At 45.1% G+C, this 17,104-nt stretch overlaps 1 protein-coding gene across 4 annotated transcripts in view; it reads right to left on the bottom strand.

Moving 5' to 3' along the window:
- Window positions 1-16,390, bottom strand: part of KDM4A (lysine demethylase 4A) — a 39,664-nt gene extending 23,274 nt beyond the window's left edge. The window contains exons 1-11 of one of the 4 annotated variants that reach the window (XM_033114670.1): window positions 16,265-16,390; window positions 13,660-13,836; window positions 12,844-13,019; window positions 9,308-9,422; window positions 7,896-8,089; window positions 5,775-5,824; window positions 4,906-5,009; window positions 4,354-4,491; window positions 3,409-3,653; window positions 2,500-2,699; window positions 1,034-1,260 (exon numbers count right to left, since the gene is read on the bottom strand). In XM_033114670.1, coding sequence (XP_032970561.1) covers window positions 1,034-1,260; window positions 2,500-2,699; window positions 3,409-3,653; window positions 4,354-4,491; window positions 4,906-5,009; window positions 5,775-5,824; window positions 7,896-8,089; window positions 9,308-9,422; window positions 12,844-13,019; window positions 13,660-13,797 — 1,587 coding nt within the window. In that variant the 5' untranslated portion in view covers window positions 13,798-13,836; window positions 16,265-16,390. Of the gene's footprint in view, window positions 1-1,033; window positions 1,417-2,499; window positions 2,700-3,408; window positions 3,654-4,353; window positions 4,492-4,905; window positions 5,010-5,774; window positions 5,825-7,895; window positions 8,090-9,307; window positions 9,423-12,843; window positions 13,020-13,659; window positions 13,837-15,696; window positions 15,875-15,974; window positions 16,060-16,264 lie in introns of those variants that run through there. The other 3 variants (XM_033114667.1, XM_033114668.1, XM_033114669.1) reach the window with 3 other exon arrangements.
- Window positions 16,391-17,104: the final 714 nt, after the last annotated feature.

Genomic DNA, 17,104 nt, shown 5'->3' with positions numbered 1-17,104 from the left:
AGACAAGGGGACAAACCAACCACAAAAAGGTATGAGTGGGAAGACTAGAGGAATTTTATTATGGACTATTAGTACTTCAGCCCAAGAAAAGATAACGCCAATATGCCACATGTTAATGCAGAGAGATGAGTATATATGTGGGGTTTGACGGTATCCTAGTTGTACATAGTACTTTAGAACTGTTTCACACTAACTTCTGAAGATAAAAATTTCAAAGGTAAGGCAAGGGGCTGGGGAATACAGGAGAGCTTCTGCACTGACTCCTACTACCCACCAGTTACCCCACACACCCCCACTCAAGGCTGCAACTTGACTCAAGTAAGCGGTAAGGCTGGGGAGTAAGAACAGGTCACTTGGGTAGGTGTGAGGCCAGATGCATCCATCACAGGTCTGCTATATCCCACTCAGACCCACCAAGATCCTTTTTACAAGAAACAAATAAAATACATAGCTTTTGGTGACAGTGTTCTAGGAGGAAGCCTGAACAAACATGTTCACATTTACGGCTTTGGGAATTCATCCTGGTCTCCAAAATAATTCTCTGTCAACAATGTTATTCTGGGAGACGAAGAATGTTTGGGGGTGGCGAGGGGGAGGGAGAATTCTCATGGCAGTCTACAGGGCAGTCAAGATTTGCAAGGAAAAAAAACTTGAGTTTTAGGGTAAGAAAGGCCATCTCATTCCCAACACTCACACATCTGGGCTGCAACCACTGCCACTCTAACCTTTGTGCCTCTAAGATGAGAAGGGTCAGAGGGACCAAAGGATGCGCCCAACTTGGCCACCGCTGCCCAAGGCTGCAGTGCAATTCTTTGGAACAGTCACAGTCACACAGAGAAAAGAGAAAGGAACTCCCAGCAAAGAACAAGCTGGAAGTGAGCCAATGCCCCCTGGTTTTCTGCATGACACAGCAATGGCAGACTGGAGATCCCTCCTGAGGGTCTCTCCTGCCATCTTGGACACCCGCAGCCCCCCTTTCTCCACAGGATCCCTTCCAGGCAGCTCACCCCCAACCAGAACCCAGAGCCCGTACCTCCGCCAGCTCCCGCTCACTGATACTTCTGGTGGCGCTCCCTTTCTTCCTCGTGCATGGCTCTCCCCCGCTGACCCTGCCATCGCCTTTGGCATAGCTGTGCACAGTGAGAACTCCTGTTTGCCCCTGGGCTTGGCAGGACAGAGGCTCACTGGTTTCTGAGTCGGAAGAGATAGAATCCTGTGACGAACTGGAGCCCAGGCTAGATGATGACTTCTTTTTGGAACCTGAGAAGACAAGGCGTCCCCCTATAGAGGCAGGATTCACAGAGAGATCCAAGGCAGCCGCTTCTTGTTCCTCCTCCTCCTCCTCCTCCTCCTCCTCTTCTTCTAGTTTGACGTTTTTAAGCTCTTCAAATTTGACTTCAGTGGAGTCAGAATAATCTGAAACACACACACACATTGGACAGAGCCAATATCCCCCCCGCAAGTCTGAACCTCATAAAAGGCAGTGGCAAAGCACAAAGAACATGGGCGGTGAGGGCCTGGTTTGGAATTCTGGCTCCGTCACCTAGGGTCACTGTGTGATGTGGGCCTAACTGCTTAGCCTCTCAGGGCCTCCAGTTTCGTCCTCTATGTGAAGGTACCACCAGGGCTCTGTGTATCAGATGGAGCATAGCCCAGCACACAGCAGACACTCAGTAAGTGGCAGCTGTCATTTCCTCAGAAGTCTCCTGCAGGAAATGAAGGCCTGAGCTCAGGACGGATCTATCACTCCAGGCTAGAAACCTGAACAGAAGGCAGCTCAGCCCGAGTCCAAGTCCATCGTGCTGTCTGGCTCTCAGCTGACACACCAAGGTATTGTCAACACAGAGATTCTCCAAGCCTGAGTGGAGACTGATACAAGCCTCTTCCCCAAAAATCCACCCTCAATAGCCATCTGAGTGACTGAGTGCTCTGGAACACCGTGACCACACCACTCCCCTCCCACAGTACAAAGGGCTTCTCAAGCTTCCAAGTGAGCAAACCTACGACAGCAGGCAGTCCCTACATCACCTCGTTCTTCTTTCTCTACCCTCATCTCCTGGTAACACACCTGTCTTCTACCTTTCCACTCCCACATTCACATTATAGGAAATCACCACCAGTTCCCCAAATAGCTCGTGTCCTTTCCCATCTCCATGCCTTCTCCTGCTACTTACTCCTCTCAGGGATGCGCTTTCTATGTCCCCCACTCACTGTCTGCGTGGAAAATTACTACTGAAAATTGGTTCATCGTCACTTTACCAAAACCCTCAGTGTTTCCGTGACCCCTCACCAGGCAAAGAGAGGGGGCCATTCCCCTGCGTTCCTCGTCCCTCCTGTGTCCCTAATCAAAGTGCTTCTCCCACCACTTCTCATACCAACGACGCTATCTGCTCACAGACCTGTCTCTCTCCTTTTTCACATGTGACCCTGTGACTCAACATGGCATCTGACACAGACCAGAACAGTTAGGGTTGTGGGGGAAAAATACAACCAACTGACCTGGGAAGGTAAGACCATCCTCGACTTGCCGCACAGAGCTATGGGTGGGCCTCACCGGAGCAAGGGCAGCCTGGCACTCCGTCATATCATACTGTCCGGAATTCAGCTCCTCCTTGGGGAAGAGCTCGCTCTGACTCACCTCCTGCGGTATTTCAAGACAAACTCGATGCCTCTTTGTCCCTATACGGTGCTTGGCTAGGCTGTAAGAAGGAGGGCAAACTTTTTTTAAGAGTCCACATATACATCCCCTTACACAAACACATTCACATACAACCCCAAAACGAGTGGCCAGAGCCTGTCAGCCTGCTTCACACTTGGGTAACACCTCTTATTTGTGGGACCTGAGACAAGCGACTTCACCTCTGAGCCTGTTCCCTCAAATGGAAAATAGGGATGTCACCACCTACCTCACGGACTTGATGCGAGGCTAAAGGAAAGGTGTGCAGAGTACCTGGAAGAGCACCTGGCATAGAGCAGGTACCCCATAAATGTCTTTTCTTCCCTACATGAAGCAGGACGAGTGCTCCTCACAGGAGATTCTCTGGCTCAGACACCAAAGACACCAGCCAACTTCCAGACACCACTCCCTTGCTCTTGTCAGTCTCATTCCCACCATCACCCTCTCGTTTTTAAAAAAGCAGAGAGACTTTTCTGGCTCAGAGGGAGCTGTGCCCTGGCATGTGTGTGACTCAGCAGAGTACAGGCCCACGACACGTGCTATCATTCCTGGGTCAGAGTCACAGGGAGGGCCTGAACCCCTCACTCGCAGGATTCTGGAGCGTTTACCAAGAAGAAAACTCCCTCAGCTGTGGCCCAAACACCCCACTTAGAAACAGCCTCTCAGCAGGTTATGGGGGGCTGCCCAGACGTCCCTCCCTCCCACAGCTGGGCCCGAGGGCTGCTGGGTACCTTCTCTTCAGGTCACCCTCCTCTCCATCCTCAGCCCCTTCCATGTCCTCCTCTGGGCACTCCTCGTTCGTGGCTCTTGGGGGCAGTTCATTCTCCTTAAGAAACTCGGCGGCTTCTGGCGTGGGCAGAGTATGGTCGATAACTGTGCTGTCCTTCCCAGCTTTCCAAAGTTTGTACCTTTCTGGCTGGAACTTCCGCACAAACACATCCATGGAGATCTTCACCATGTCCTTTCTACAGGAACACTGTCACAAGGCACCGGAAGAGCTCCAGCTGAGCACATTTTAACTGCTTCCACCTGACCCCGATTCCCCTCTCTTCCCCCCTCTCCTCCCTTCAGGTGGAAAAATGCACAAGACAGTTTCAAGCCAAACTGTTTGGGTTCACAGGCTGAAGGCATACTGTCTTTGCAGAGACTTCAAACATGGCGGAAAGCAGGGAAGAAAGGGCAGAAAAGGCATGGTTCTGGGGCGCCTCCCACCCCCCGGGGCACTAACGTGGGGAACCGTTAGAGAAGCAGCTCTGGCCTTAGACCCGGGTGGTCGTTACCCACCTTCGCTTTGATACCTATCCAAGCCAGGACCAAACAAGGGAATCTCCTCCTGGTCAGAGGTCCAGCCCTGCTGTTTCCCGCAGGTAAAATTAAACCCCTAAGAATTTCTCAATAGAGAAACCCCAGAGTGGCTAAGGCAAGAAATACCATGTGAGGGGGTGTGGTTTCAATGCCCAATGGACTTCAGCCTGGAAACCTCACTTTACACATCCCAAATCTGAACAAGTTTTTAACGGAACACAAGGTGTTGGGCACTTTTGCACATTCCCAGCCACGCTGTTTCCGAATTTCAGAAGTTCAAGGAAAAGTTCTAATCACCAGCCAGTGTACCTAACAGAAACCAGACGTTTTCAGTCATGGTGCGATAGAGAGAAGCAGCCAAGCAGACTCACCAGCACCGCCTGTTTACCATACTCAATCCACCGCCGGGTAGCAAAGTTGGTCGACTCCGCACAGTTGAAGCCATGGTTAAAGCCGGCATGGTAACCATAAGGGAAAGTGATCATAAATTCTCCAGCTTCCTGAGTCACCTGAACAAGAGCAGACTTGAAGCCGCTGCACCAACGGCAGAAGTCCACAGGACTGGAAGTCTGAGCTCCAGCTCTGCTTCAACTTAACCGAATAACCAAGGGTAAGTCATAAAATCACTGGGGTCTTGGTGCCTTGTGCAAAATGCAAAGCCCTAACATCTCAGATGCTATGACTATAGGAACCATTCCTCCAAACGAACACTGTTCACAGGGATTTCACTCTCCTCTGGGACTGGGAAGGTATAGTAGCCTCATCTCTAATACCCTGAGATCAAAGTGTTGTTATATACAGGTTAGCTTTGGCCACACCTGGCACAGAGTGATGAACTAGAATAAAGCTCCTCTGTGAAACACAGACAAGAAAGGGTGGTTTCCGTGTAAGCCTAAGAACTCTTGTATGTAAAATTAGCTCACCTTGTCAAAAGGAATTCCGTATTTCTTCAGCATTAAAGGGGAAATCAAAGTCATCTTATGGCGAAGAAAAGCCTCACAGCTTTGAGCACTTCCTGGGAAAAAGCCTGTTTAATTGAAAATGGGCCCAGGTTAACACACTGCTCCACACTAGCTCTGTAACCCTAGCATCAATTGTCACTTTACATCTGGGTGTCTAATCTGGACAATAAGAAGGATGAATCACCAGTGTCATCTCCATGGATCCTTCTAGCTTCAGGCCAATTCTAAGATTCTCCAATGAGCCTCTGGGCTCCCTTCCTTGAAGACCATTACATGGGTAATCAAATTCTGCTTGGGGAATTGGGATGACTCAAGCGGCCTCTGGTCTTATAAAGAGCTTTGAAGCTATTTAGGACCTTTTTCCATTCACCAGTATCACAAGACTTGTTAGTAACACATCTACTATAGTATAGACTACACAAGCTCTCTCGAAATGGGCTGTCTAGAGGTATAAATCTATCAAGATCCACTTAAAGGATCAAATCATAAAATAATTCAATTTTGACTTTAACATTTGGGTTTCTGGCAGGAGAATCAGGCCCAATATGACTGGTATATTATCACTGGTCAACTATACCTGTGCTTGATAAAAATGAGACAAAAACAGTCTGAGAAGGATTTACTAAGTCCCTCTCCAGGACAAAGTGGAGAAAGGCTCTGATTTCAGTTGCTCCGCTAAGATCACCTGGCTCACCCCCCCTCACCCCCCCCCCCCGCAACCTGCAGGCCTGATAAAGGCCAGGTGAGAATCTGATCACAGAGAATGGACACTTCAGAGCAGTGAGCACAGCTCCTAAGAGGGTCTGACTCAGCTATGGAGGAGACAGTACCTTTGGCGAGGCGCTCCAACCGCTTTCCGTGCTCTGGGGGGACGGAGTACCTGCAACCACATAGAAGTATTGGATGATGAACAGAGGACAGTACCGGAGCTAGCGGGCTCATTCCCACTCTCAACACAGCTCCAAGTATCCGATTTTTCAATTTCCCAACTACAAAACCTAGACAGGAATCTGGAGAAATGAAACACTAGACTGTTTGGCAGAAGAGTGGGGAGCCCACACAGAACGTGTGAGTGAATTTCTTTACATTCATTCACTAACAAGACATGTATTGAATATTTACCATGAGTAGGATTTAAGGTATGCACTCACTGTTGCTCTCCTTTATAATGTTGTTAATGAAATGAAATAAAAATGCAAAGATGGCACTAAAGTGCTCCTGGCAGAGCCTGAAAGGCCTAACTGGGACAGGATGAAGGAAGAATGAAAAACAAGGTAAAAATGGATTAGATGCTTAGACGCCTAGCCCCATATCTGCTGCTGAACCTATTCTCCCCTCATCTCCGTAAGTTACGAATTACGTAACTGGTTACCCAGTAATGACTCCTCCACCTAGTAGGTTATCTACACACCACGGAAAATGCTCTTCAAAAAGAGAAACACCAAAAAACCGTATGCTCAACTTTATATTCTGAAATTCACAGTTAAGTATTTTAACCTTTATAATCGAGTCCAAAGACTATTCCACAACCAAAAACTTCCCATCCCAAACAAAACAGACCAGGAGCTGAGGAAAATGTTTGCCACGTAAAGGACTTAAGGATCCATGAGGCACCCTGCACAGAAGTTGGAGTTCTTACTTCAGATGACCTAACTAACTTCAGTGTATATAATAACCAGAAAACCTGCTCCTGACATGAGAACGGAAATACGATTTCAGGGAACTTTGGAGTAAACATGGTGAAGACACAAAAGCTACGTTTATCGATTCTAGCACTCTAGTCATCTAAAGAAACAAATGGGACGTAGTTAGTGGGTAATCACAGGCTAAAAAAAATCCCCCCGCCCCCCGCCCGAGATTAGAAACTGGAAAGTATCTGAAAGAAGAAAGGGAAACCCCTAGGAAAAGGATGTGGCTGAAGATGCTGGAAAAGGAAATGAAGATGGATAGTTTTCATGACTCCCCATAACACAGCCCATGCTGTTCCCTCTTGTACACCACACCCAAACCACTAGGAATTTCACTATGAACTTCTCTGAAGACATCATGCTCTCTCCTCAGCTTACGATCGCTGCATGTATTGTTCCAACCACCTACATGCACTCCCTTCACTCTCCCCTCTCCTGAACCCTCCGTCATCATCCCACCCAGTTACAGCTTCCTCATTTATTAGGTCTCAGCTTAACTGTCACCTCTTCCAAGAAGCCCTCTCTAATCCCCACCTCACCCCCTTATGCACCATTCCCATGTGGACCTACAGCACCGTTTCCCATCAGAGCTCTTCTCACACCATGTTATTGTTTTTTCACACTTTCTATCCTGTCTGTGTGAGGATAGATGCCTCATCTGTTTTATTCACTGCTGCTGAATGTAACACCTTCACTAATCACTAAATGCTGAGACTGAGCACAGGGAGGGAAGAGAGAACAAATCTTTGATTCCCCAACTAAAGTGAGAACATCCTGGAGAGCATATCCTGAGTAGCCTTGCATCCTCTCTTATGTTAAGCACACACTGCTGCTCACCAAATAATTTTTCCATGAGGAAAAGAAAGCTTTCTATCATCTGAAGGAGTGACTCCAGTCTTGGAAATCTGTCTCTAAGAAAGGCCTCAGGCCTATACAGAAAAAGAAACTTAGAAAGCCGTGGGATAGCCTAGAATAGCCTCCGTGGCTCTCAGTCCCTCAGCCAACGTATGCTTTCCAACAATGGTGTTAATTGTATTAATTGCCCTTTCAAGCCTTGCTACTCAAAAGGCGGCCTGAGCACCAGAGCTCCAACAGCATCTCATCACTTGAAAGTCTGTTTAAAATGTAAAATGCCAGTCCCATGCCAAGCCTACTGAACCAAAGTCTGAATGTGAACACGATCCAGAGGCGTTTCCTAGGCACATGAAAGCTGAGAAGCCCTGCTCCTGAGGAGCCCCGATGCCAACTGCAGGCTGACTTTACCAGGACTTTGGTTCTCCGAAGTGCAGGTAATTAATGCTGTATAGGTCCATGTCTTCAGTATGCCAGGCAAAGGATGTCTTCCACATGCCAAAGTACAGGTACGGGGTATTCACACCCTCAATGGTGATCCCACTCTCCTTTTCCACCAAGTCCAGGATTGTTTTCAGCCGACCGATATTCCACTCATCAACATGCTGCAAAGGGAATGACGGTGCAGGGCAAGTTATATGGAATATAAACAAATCATAGAGTAGGTCACAGATGAGCTGTCACCTCTAACAAGGATATGGAATAATGTCAAAACAGCACGGAAGTGAAGACCACTGACTCACTCACAGCCACCACTGGAACTGACACCATTATACCTCTGAAGGGAAAATGTCATTCAGCGAACAACACTAGTCTGTGAAAAGTGAATAAGGAGGTGACAGCAATCTGTTCTAAACCCTAAGAAGAAGAGTTTGAACTGAAGCTCAAGAAACTTAGGTCAAAATAGGAAAAAACTCTTAAACCATAAAAAAATACAAAACACAGGAATTAATTACACCAATTTGTGACTTTTCTAGCCCCAATTTCCACTGGGCAGGGTCTTCAGTAAAAAGTCGACAATGCCACCCAAATCCTTTACCTGAGTTGTAATGGTCAGCTAGGAGCCCACTTCCTACAGGATGTTCTGGCCTTGCTTTTGTAGCTCCCCGTCCCAGATCCTGACAGTATCTTCCTGCCATTTATGTCTCTAAGCTTCACTTACTACTGCCCAAAAAACTGTCATCAACAAACTTGGAATACACTTTTTAAACTACTTCCTTCCAATAATTTACAAAAACATTGAAATTAATCTGAGTGATAATCCCTGAAACACCCTACAGATTTTTTACTCATCTAAAACCGGTCCCAAACATTCCTTCCTTACACTGCCTCTCAGGCTGTTCTGTATGCCAAAAAGCACGACATCCCAAGCCAGTGCAACTCGTTAAAACAACTTTTGCTATGAAATCTGGTTTCAGGGTTCTAAAAATCTAAGTAAGTTTCTCTTCTTAGATATATGCCCCTTTCATCAGATTAGTCAGTGATCTTTTTTCTGCAGAAACCACAATGCCTCCCCCAACAATTCATTTACTGAGATCCCACCCTTTTAAGAACTCATCAGCTACCACCCACGGACTATTCCAACAGCCCTTGCAAAGAATACATCATCATCCAATTCACATGTAAAGTGAGAGAAGTAAAATTCAGTCACATGCAAAAATACCCACAATTAAGTGATCACAGCACATCAGCTGGTGGTAGATCATTCCTTTGTTCATCTACCCATTCAGCCAATAGCTTTTAGGGGCCTACTATGTGCTGGGCAGATAAAAATGGCATGACATTACAAAATTACAAAAATGCTGCACTCCTGTGAGTCTCACCTTTTCATAGAGAGTGCCATTCACATCTGCACCATAGATTGGGGGATTGAATGTGAGATTTTTCCAGTATTTCCGTTCAAGCTCTTCAAATTCACTGTAACGTGGGGTACAGTACCTTTCAAAAGTAAAGGAAGTGTTAACCACTTACGAGGGACCAAATTCATTAGGCATTATGAACACAAGACACATTTCCATTCCAGGAACAGCAAGACATTTCTAATGAATATAACATAACCTTGGCTTTCAAGGCTCCAATACAAAGTAACTCCCTCTATATCCCTTCTGTGAGCTCTGAGCTCACGGAAGGTAGCATACATGAAGATGTAAGCCCATCCTCCTTAAGAAATATATTATCTTCAACTCTTTACAGAGATTATACTAAAACCACACCTTGCTAAAGTTACGAATGGCCTGGCCACTCAGGAAGAAACTAGGCTTACAAACTGGTGAGACTCAAGAACCGCAAATCACTATACAGTCAACCCTTGAACACGGGTTTGAACTGTGCAGGTCCACTTACGCATGGATTTTTTTTCCAATAAATACTGTAAATGTATTTTCTCATTATGATTTTCTTTTCTCTAAATTACTTTATTGTAAGAATACAGAACATAGTACATATAACATACAAAATATGTGTTAATCGACTGTTTATGCTATCAGTAAGGATTCCAGTCAACAACAGGCTATTAGTAGTTACATTTGGGGGGAGTCAAAAGTCATATGCACATTTTCGACTTTATGAGGTGGAGGGGGTCAACGCCCCCTACTCCTGCATTGTTCAAGGGTCAACTGTATACCCACAGACAACCAAAACCCACCAGCCCGAGAAGAGCTAAGCCCTGACCAAGTATGCACTTCCCTGCACTCGTGTAAAGGAAGTGGCTCCAAGAAGGCTCATTTGTATTGTAGCTGCTACATTCCTAACACCCAATGCAGTGGCTAACATTCAACAAATAATCGTGCCTAAAAACAAAATATTTTATAAAAATATATAAACAGATTTTTGCATACCAAATGTTCTATTTAGGGAAATATACATATGCACATATATACGTTTATACCACATTTTGCCAAGCACAATGTGCTCCCATGTGTAATGCGCACCCATGTTTCTGGACCACACTATCAGGGTTAAAAATATTTCGTTTTAATTTTTTAATTCAAATTTTTATTTGTTTATATTTAGGTACCTGTTTTTTGTATTATAAAGGAATTTTAGCATTTATGCATTTATTTACTTATTATTACACTTTTAACTCATAATCATAAGTAAAAGAATTAAAAACATTTATACAGATATGGAATTAGTACTACCCATGTACAATGCGCATCCTTATTTTTCCCTCACAAATTTGGGCAAAAAAGTGTGCATTATACACAGCAAAATACGGTATGTGTATGTGCGTGCGCGCGCATGCAAAAAGCCATTAAAAATATCTATACTCTTTAGCTTAATAACCACACACTGATAATTTACTCCAAAAAAAAAATCTTTTAAAAAACTAAAAGCCTCTCATGCATGTGAGATCTGACTCTCCCATGTATGCTGAGTTCCCATATATATGTATGTATTAAATTTGGTTACTTTCTGTTGCTAATCTGTCTCATGTCTATTTGATTATTCTCTACCAGCCAAAAGGGTAGACAAAAGTTTCTTCCTCCCCCCACCACACACACCCTGCCCAACAACAACAACAAAAAAAGTCTTTTAAATTAAAACCACTTAAAAATCATTAACAGCAATGTTGAAAGAGTAATGCATAAACCTAATAGGTATTTGAAAATGCACACAATAACGAAAATGGCAAAAAAAATACCATGAATGGATAAAGAGCGGAAGCAAAGACCAAAGTGAAAGGTGTGGCCATAATGGGATGAGTTAAAAAGCGAATCTTCCTTTAAACACTGCCTTGCATTTTAATGTCAATGTGGTGAATAATAAAGTTTAGTATTCTAAAGTTCCTTTTGAAATATAAATAACTCTTCTACCTCCAACTGATCTGCTTTATAAATTTAGATTTTTACCTACTGGGTTTTCTTAAAGTTGGCTGACCATGCAAATAGCAATCAAAGATAAGAATTTGTCGTATTTCAGATGAAAAGAAAAGACGTAGAACTGCTTAGTTTAAAAAGAAAAGAGGTGCTGTGAAAGAAGAAAAGGCCTCCCATAGGTTCACAAGAAGACAGGCACCGCACAGGAGGCTAAGGCCTCTGGTGGAGACCCGTATGAAATACAAGGCAGGTGTGCGTGGCCCCATGCACAGCTGGAAATCACACATAAAGGATGACACAGCCTCTCAGATGCAGAGCGTAGCACACTTAACATGCAATTACATAAATTCTCTCATTAGATAGCAGGTTGGCCAGCAATATAGATGTTCTAAGAGTTAAGCTGTCAATAAAACTGGAAGACCATATTTAGAACTGTGATAAGCCAAAGGAAAATGCAGAAATAGAAAGAGAGAGATCTGATGTGATAAGGCGCATGAAGTCACGCTCCAAAAGTGTGAAGACTGGCAATCTACAGATCTCGCCCTGGGTTCTCACACAGTGAAGGCACAACATGTCTGACTGACTGAAATCAAGATGTGTGTAGATCAAAAAGGCCCAAGGAAAAAAAGCAAGGAAAAGGGAAGAATCTCTTGTGGAAACTCAAAAATGAGGAAGAGTGCGGGAAGGGAGAAGATCCAAGGAAGAGTATTAAGAAGGAGCACTGAGAGCTGATGAATGAAAGACAAAATTCCCTCACCATACACCTGAGGACAAATGAGAGCTAAATGTTAAAAAAAAACAGCAGAGAAAAACAACTGAAAACAGCAGGCCTACACAAAGAAAGACATTTCTAACAGAGACCAGAATGGACAGATGATGAAGAATGGAGTGAGAGAAAACAGCAATCAGCTTGGTAGTTTCTTCACATTGTGATACTATCAAAATGGAACAGAGATAGCAGCTTGATGGGTAGTGAAATTTTGAGCATGATTAAATACAGAAGGACCCAGAAGGAAGAGATTAAACTACTAACGCCACTTTTGGATGAGCAGGTGGTATCAATACATCTGACAAATGCTCCTTTTGAACCAACTCCAACTTTCTCCTTTGCAAATCTGCAACTTACCCGAGTCAGAAAATGATTCTGCAAATATATGGTGATGGAAGGAGAACTGACTCTGGGTGGTGAACACACAATGGGATTTATAGATGATGTAATACAGAATTGTACACCTGAAATCTATGTAACTTTACTAACAATTGTCACCCCAATGAACTTTAATTTAAAAAAGAAAGAAAATGATTCTGCTTCTGACGGCAAAAGAACGGAATTACTTTGTGTAAGAATATGGACAAGTTTACATTGTGACACAGAACTGAGAAGAGGAAATGCTTCCATAAAAAGGTCAGAGGCAGGAGTTAGAGCTGAAGAAACTGGTCTTCAGTAGGACAGTGGCAGCCTTGAAGACAGCTACTATGAGGATGAGATGTTAGGTACTAGATACTATGACAGGTAAAGGAAGAAATGTGTTTTCACTCACTTATCACTATTGGCTATCTTGCGGAACTCTCGAACAGTCATGGCTTTCTTCTGTATGTTGTACTGAGTAAAGAGGCCAGACTGCCCAGTCACCAGCTGCTGGATGGGGGCAGGAATCACCAAATCATCAATGTCATCATAGGATGCTCGAGGTCTCCACTCCTTTGGAGGAACAACCTGTGGTGAACACAAGAAACAAAGAGACAGATCAGAAACCTGGCAAGCTGGTCAGCGTCCAGGAAGTGTGTAGGCGGCTATGCAACCTAACAGTTTTACTAGAAAGTTACTTTGATTTAACCATGCTCAACCAAACACCGCAAGTCACACTGTCATGCTAACCCTGATCCAGTTGTGCTACCAACTAGCTGCCTAGTTGCCATGCCCTAAGGTAAGTAATACTTATTCTCAGCCTCAGTATCGTATCTGGGAACCAAGAGGAGATTGAAGAGTCGATTCTCTCTAAATCTAACAGAAAGTCCACATGGGAAGCCAAATTACTATCAGAGTCCTGGCTGAGAGTGAAATAAGAACAAGAGAAGTTGAATGGCACAGGCACTCAACGACAGATAAAAAACACTCAAGCACTATCTCCCCAGCAGCTGGCCCTGAGACACTGGCTCTTTCCTTCCCTTTTAAAGATTCCAAGCTCTCCTCTTACCAAAAGAGATGCTTCTAATGTTAATGAAAGGAATTAACTTGCAAATAGGACAGCACACACTCAATTCAATCACCCTGCCTGGCTTGCAGTAAAACTCAATTCTTCTACCTTTGCGTAGGAAGTCTTACAATAGCCATGCAGAACAAGCCCACCCCTCACCTTGGCCAGCCCAGCCCGATGAGCTCCTTGGGATTCAATGTAGGCAATGTATCGACTGAAGTTCCGGAACTCCTCCATAGTTGGATAAAAAGTCATTATCCGAGCACTGGGATTCAGGGTTTCAGATTCAGAAGCCATTTTCCCTCCTTTCTGAAGTCACTTTGGTCAGACAGGAATCTGAAGAAATACATTAAGAGCACAAAATTATATGAAACGTGATTAAAGTTAAATGCTAGGAATATCAGTGCTGAAAACTGTAAAAGATGGGGTGGCCGGTTAGCTCATTTGTTTAGAGAGCGGTGCTCTTAACAAGGTTGCCGGTTCCATCCCCACATGGGCCATTGTGACCTGTGCTCTCCACAATTATATTGAAACAACTACTTGACTTAGAGCTGATGGGTCCTGGAAGGGCACACTAAATAAAAGTTAAAAAAAAAAAAAAAATGATGTAGGAATTCTCAAGAAACATTAAGACCTCAAACCTGGAATCTGCCTCTAGATAAAATTATTTAAATGAGCTGGAAATACAGAGAGAAAAGGCTCCTAAAAGAACCTGATGTATCAAAATTACATGTATGCAAATCTCATTTAAATGGAGATACTGTTTCAAGCTAAAAAAAAAAAAGGTAAACTAATTATTTGGTTGTTGGTCCTTATCTAACAATACAGCTGCCCTGCCCATATTTTAACCTTATCTTTTCAAGCTGCTCCCTTATTCACACCTTGCTAACTGCTTCTAAGAGTATTAAAGATAATATACTACAACCAGATTTTAAAAGCAACCCACAGGCTCCCTTCTCCAGCACAGCTTTAAAACGGGATTCTAGATTCCTAAGAAAATTTATTTAGCTACAAGATTACAAAATTTAAGGGTTAATAAGTACTCTGATATTAGTAGCATGAGCTATGATTTTTTAAAACCCTAAAGTGAAATTGTTTTCACATCTAAACCAAAATGCAGTTTCAGCAGTACTTAATAAAGTCACTCACGCTAGAGACTAGTTCAACTGCACTATACTCAGAACTCAAAGGACAAAATTTAAGCAATACAGGGCAAACTTCACAACTGACTGGAGAAGGGGAAATACTTTGTTTTTAGATGAGGCCTCCAGCTAAGTGGGTACATTCGCATTACCAAGCACCACAATAGACTATTTTAAATGATTAAGAACCAAGCATACTGGCTAAAAGGAGTCAGTTTAGAAGCAATAATGTCTCTCTTCCTGTAGGAAACTCTAGAACTCCCCCAACCTGGGCCCCAAAGCCATAGTTCAGCTCCAAGAGTATCCTTGAAAGGTGGAGAGTTCAGAAGGGAGGAAACAGCCTCCAACCTACCAGCTATCCAGTGACAGATTGGGAAGATAGCAAGGAACAGACCTAAGGTAAGAGAGAAGAACAGGACCCCACCACCACCCGCATCTCACAGGCTTCCATTTCACCAAAAATGTGTTCCTGCCCGAGCACTTTTCATGCTCCTTGCCAAACCTTTGCATGGCAGGTATATTGTTATCCCTGTTTTACATATCAGAGCATTTGCCCACAGTCCTGTAAAGCACCCCTGGTGCTCCTTCCATTACTCTTTGTGGCCTACATCATAACCGCCCCTTAGACTAAGCCCTTTGCAAGGGCAGATTCAAGTGTGGAGGAACCTTAAATTTATTCAATTTTGAAGATCCTCTTTTTAAAAAAGAATGCAAAATATCTTACTTTTGCAAATTTTACCAAAAGATTCAATCATGTGAAAACAGTGTTAGTGCCCGTGCCCAGTATTAGGCCTATCGCCTCTGGCCTTATGCATCTTTGGATGCATAGAACAATGCAAGGCACAACACAGACACTCAGTAACTGTTGAATTACTGATTCCCTCACCCTCACCTCAGTTGCTCATTCCCTTTCTTCAACCCTAGAATTCCCTTCCCCCAATCTATTCTCTGGGGAAAGCTCCTGTTCCCTGCCACCTTCCTTCTCCCATCCAGCAACAAAGCCTAGTGGTTTAAGAGCACCGGCTCCGGAGTCAAAACAACTCTGAATACAGACCTGCCATTTATTAGCTGTGTGACCTTGGCTGTATGAGTTGCCAGAGCCTCAGTTTCTCCACCTGTAAGATGGGGATCCCAATCTCCTGGCCGGCAGGATTGCTATGATTAACTCAGATGATGCAAGCGAAACGCTAAGCACTAGGCCCGGTACTTAACCACTCAATAAAGGTAGCTATTGTTAACCACTTCAAACTCTCTTCCCCTCCCCTCGCAAGCCGCTCCCGCGGTACCGCTCCCAAGGTAGCTCCCCCAGCTCCCAAAGCCCCCGAACCTCACCGCATAGAGGTACGACCCCTCCCGGCCCCGCCGCCTAGGCTAGTGGGGCCCGGCCGCAGGAAGAAAATAAGGCCCAGTAGACCTGCCCCCCTTCCCGACGTCCATTGGCCATAAGTAATTGGAAAGGACCAATCTCAGCACCCATTTTAGAAGCTCCTGCTTCCATTGGCTGAGAGCCGTGCCCATCACTCACTGGTGGCACCCCCCCACACACACCCCTCCCCCACCGGAGCTCCCGTTCGAGGCCACAACAACAAACTTAAAGGATTCCAAAACCGTATGGTTCTCACCTAAAGCCCACCGTCCTGGCAGGGCTGAGCCCAGCTTCTGCTGTTGCCACTAGCCGATCTCACTGCTTTTCCATCTGGCGAAGAACGAAGCTCCACCTCCTCTAAAGTCGGCCTCTGCGCAGCCGCACAGGGCCCCACAGAGTCAACCAATCCGAGGGCCGCTATAAACCTTTAAACAACCAATGAGCACGCGCTGCAGCCGCCCACAGTCTGGGCATATAAGTAGGCTCAGCCTATGAGCGCCGGCTCGGGCTGTTGCCAGGAGGAAATGCTGTACCACTGGGGACCGCGGCCACTGAGCATCTCGGCTGAATCGCGGAACTGGCCAATCATAGGCGGGCTTCTGGCCGCCCATAGCTAATCAGGATAAAAAGAGGCGAGTGCCTAGAAATGAGATGGTCCGGAAGGGTAAGAACGATGAGGTTATTGTAGGGTGATTCTAATGAAAGGGTGGGCAGAACCTTTTGGGGGTGAGTAGGACATTTGCCTAAGATAGAAGTGCGCTGGGGACACTTAGGGGCAGCTTCCGAGGTCACGGAGTTCCTAATAAGGTGACCAACTTGTCTCGGTTTACCTGGGACTGTCTCGGTTTTTAAAACTGAAAGTCCCGTGCCCTGGGAACCCCCTTACTCGCCGGCAAACCGGACCTTCCTTGAAGGGGGCAGTTCTTGAATGGGAAGGAGCTCTGCGGGTCATTAGGACAGGTCCTAAGAGGAGATGTCCTTAGAGCCATTAAAAAGCTGTTCCTCAGTGAGCGAGGATTTGGGGGTCATTAGGAGCAGCTCTTGGGGAGGAGATCCTGGGAGTCATTAGACGCACTTCGGAGGCTGGGGGAGGAGG

The sequence above is a fragment of the Rhinolophus ferrumequinum genome, chromosome 9 (assembly GCF_004115265.2).
Source record: "Rhinolophus ferrumequinum isolate MPI-CBG mRhiFer1 chromosome 9, mRhiFer1_v1.p, whole genome shotgun sequence".
Taxonomy (NCBI): domain Eukaryota; kingdom Metazoa; phylum Chordata; class Mammalia; order Chiroptera; family Rhinolophidae; genus Rhinolophus; species Rhinolophus ferrumequinum.
Note: the sequence above shows the minus strand (reverse complement) of the source record. Positions and strands in the feature narration are given on the sequence as shown.